The sequence below is a fragment of the Saccostrea echinata genome, unplaced genomic scaffold (assembly GCF_033153115.1).
Source record: "Saccostrea echinata isolate AGI-Se365-2 ecotype Australia unplaced genomic scaffold, CSIRO_AGI_Sech_v1 ptg000029l, whole genome shotgun sequence".
NCBI classification, from domain to species: Eukaryota; Metazoa; Mollusca; class Bivalvia; order Ostreida; family Ostreidae; genus Saccostrea; species Saccostrea echinata.
Window position 1 is genome coordinate 35052626 of NW_026889778.1, and position 1740 is coordinate 35054365.

General features: G+C 33.5%; 1 protein-coding gene across 1 annotated transcript; it reads left to right on the plus strand.

Moving 5' to 3' along the window:
* The first annotated feature begins 286 nt into the window (after window positions 1-286).
* LOC133195234 (uncharacterized) lies at window positions 287-1327 on the plus strand. The gene has a single exon (XM_061331092.1). The coding sequence runs from the start codon at window positions 287-289 to the stop codon at window positions 1325-1327; it is 1041 nt and encodes a 346-aa protein (XP_061187076.1).
* Window positions 1328-1740: the final 413 nt, after the last annotated feature.

A 1740-nucleotide genomic window follows, 5' to 3' on the forward strand; every position in this document is an offset into this window, starting at 1 on the left:
ATTTTCAATTTCAGAGCAAATACTGGTACATTCTATGAACCATGTCCAGTTTCTTTGCTACGGCTTATTGAAAATATTGCTGAAGGAGATAATCTGTAACGAATTACTGTGTTCCTATTTCATGAAAACAGTTCTATTTTGGAGGATACAAAATGATCCATCAAATTTATGGACTCCGTCATCATTACTTCAAAATTTCTGGAATTGTTATAAATATTTGATACACAGTGTTTATACTGGGAATCTGCCGAATTTCTTTATACCAGAAAACAATATGTTTGCAACGATGGCTATAGGGCAAAAAAGGTTAGCACTATTTCAGAAACTAGAACATTTTTACAACATGGGTGTTGCTTGTCTTCTTCATAGTTCATCTCTCAGAGAAATACTTAACTCTGCCATTTGCGATCCATTCCTTACAGTACAGACAGAAGAAAATCAAATCAAGTCAGAGACGGAGATAGATATTGCTTGTTTCAAGGAAATTTATTCAGATTCAAATTTCAGAGTCAAAGAGTTTCGGGCAAATATGGCGAAATTAAACAAAATAAATATGCTACTGGTATCCAAAGGCTGCAGAAATTTTATATTACAGAAATTTATGGCAGACGTCCTCATATCAACTGCTATGTCAGTAAAGCTTGAATGCTCATCTGGTACTAATAGGAAACGCTATCATAATTCTGGGAGAACAATTATTCATTTATTTGACTTAGCTTCAAAAATAGGTTATATATCGGACATTTTATATCTAGCATTATATTTGTATGATAAAGGAAGATATCGTCTAGCATTAAGTGTCACAGAATTAGCAAAACAGAGACTTACACAGGGACATGTAATGTACAATGGAAATGTCGACCAAAAGATGTACAGCGATGTAGTGTGTGGCAAATCTCCATCAACAAAGTTAAGGAAACATTGGGCAAGAGATGTTACAATTAATGTAGAGTTTCCCTACATAGATGAATTGAAGTTGGAACAGAAAATAAGTTGGATGAACAGAATTGAGATTATCAAATTACCCCCTTTAGTGACGTCACATATGTTATGTGTACTATGTCACTTCAGACAAGGTAACAGGCCAAAGTACCAAGAGTCTCTGGCAGACCTGCGGACATTGTTGATCTGCGACAAAGGTTTATATGTACCTTTAGAATTAAGAGACATATCTTGGCAGATCTTGGGAATATGTCAGAATGTTGTTGGGGAATTCGAAAGGGCACTGCAATCTTATATAAAATCCACTGAGCAAATTCAACGCCATAAGATAAAGAAAGCTTCAGAGATTAGAATAGATGAGGTATACAAACAATTGGGTTTGTAACAACAAAGGATTTCATATTTTCATATATCAATATTTATCTATACATTGAAGCGAAGACTAATTTCAACAGCAGTATTCACTTGAGTAATATTATTTTGAAGAACAGATTGCTGGAGAAGAAAGTCATTCTTTCTGAGATATTGGTTAAACAGTACGATAATAAAAATGTCTGATATATTGTAAGTATCGTAAATCTGCTGTTGTTTGAGAAAATTTATGCATGTGTATTTATGTAATTATCATTTAGCCAAAAAATTGCTTTTTCTTGAGGTCAATAGATGATTAAGCTAACCGAGGAGTTTAATATTCTAGGAACCCAATTGAACGAAGTGAACACTGAACCCAATTGAACGAAGTAAATACTGTTCTTGAAGGGTTACTTTATTACAGTATTAATTAGCAAACATCATTTT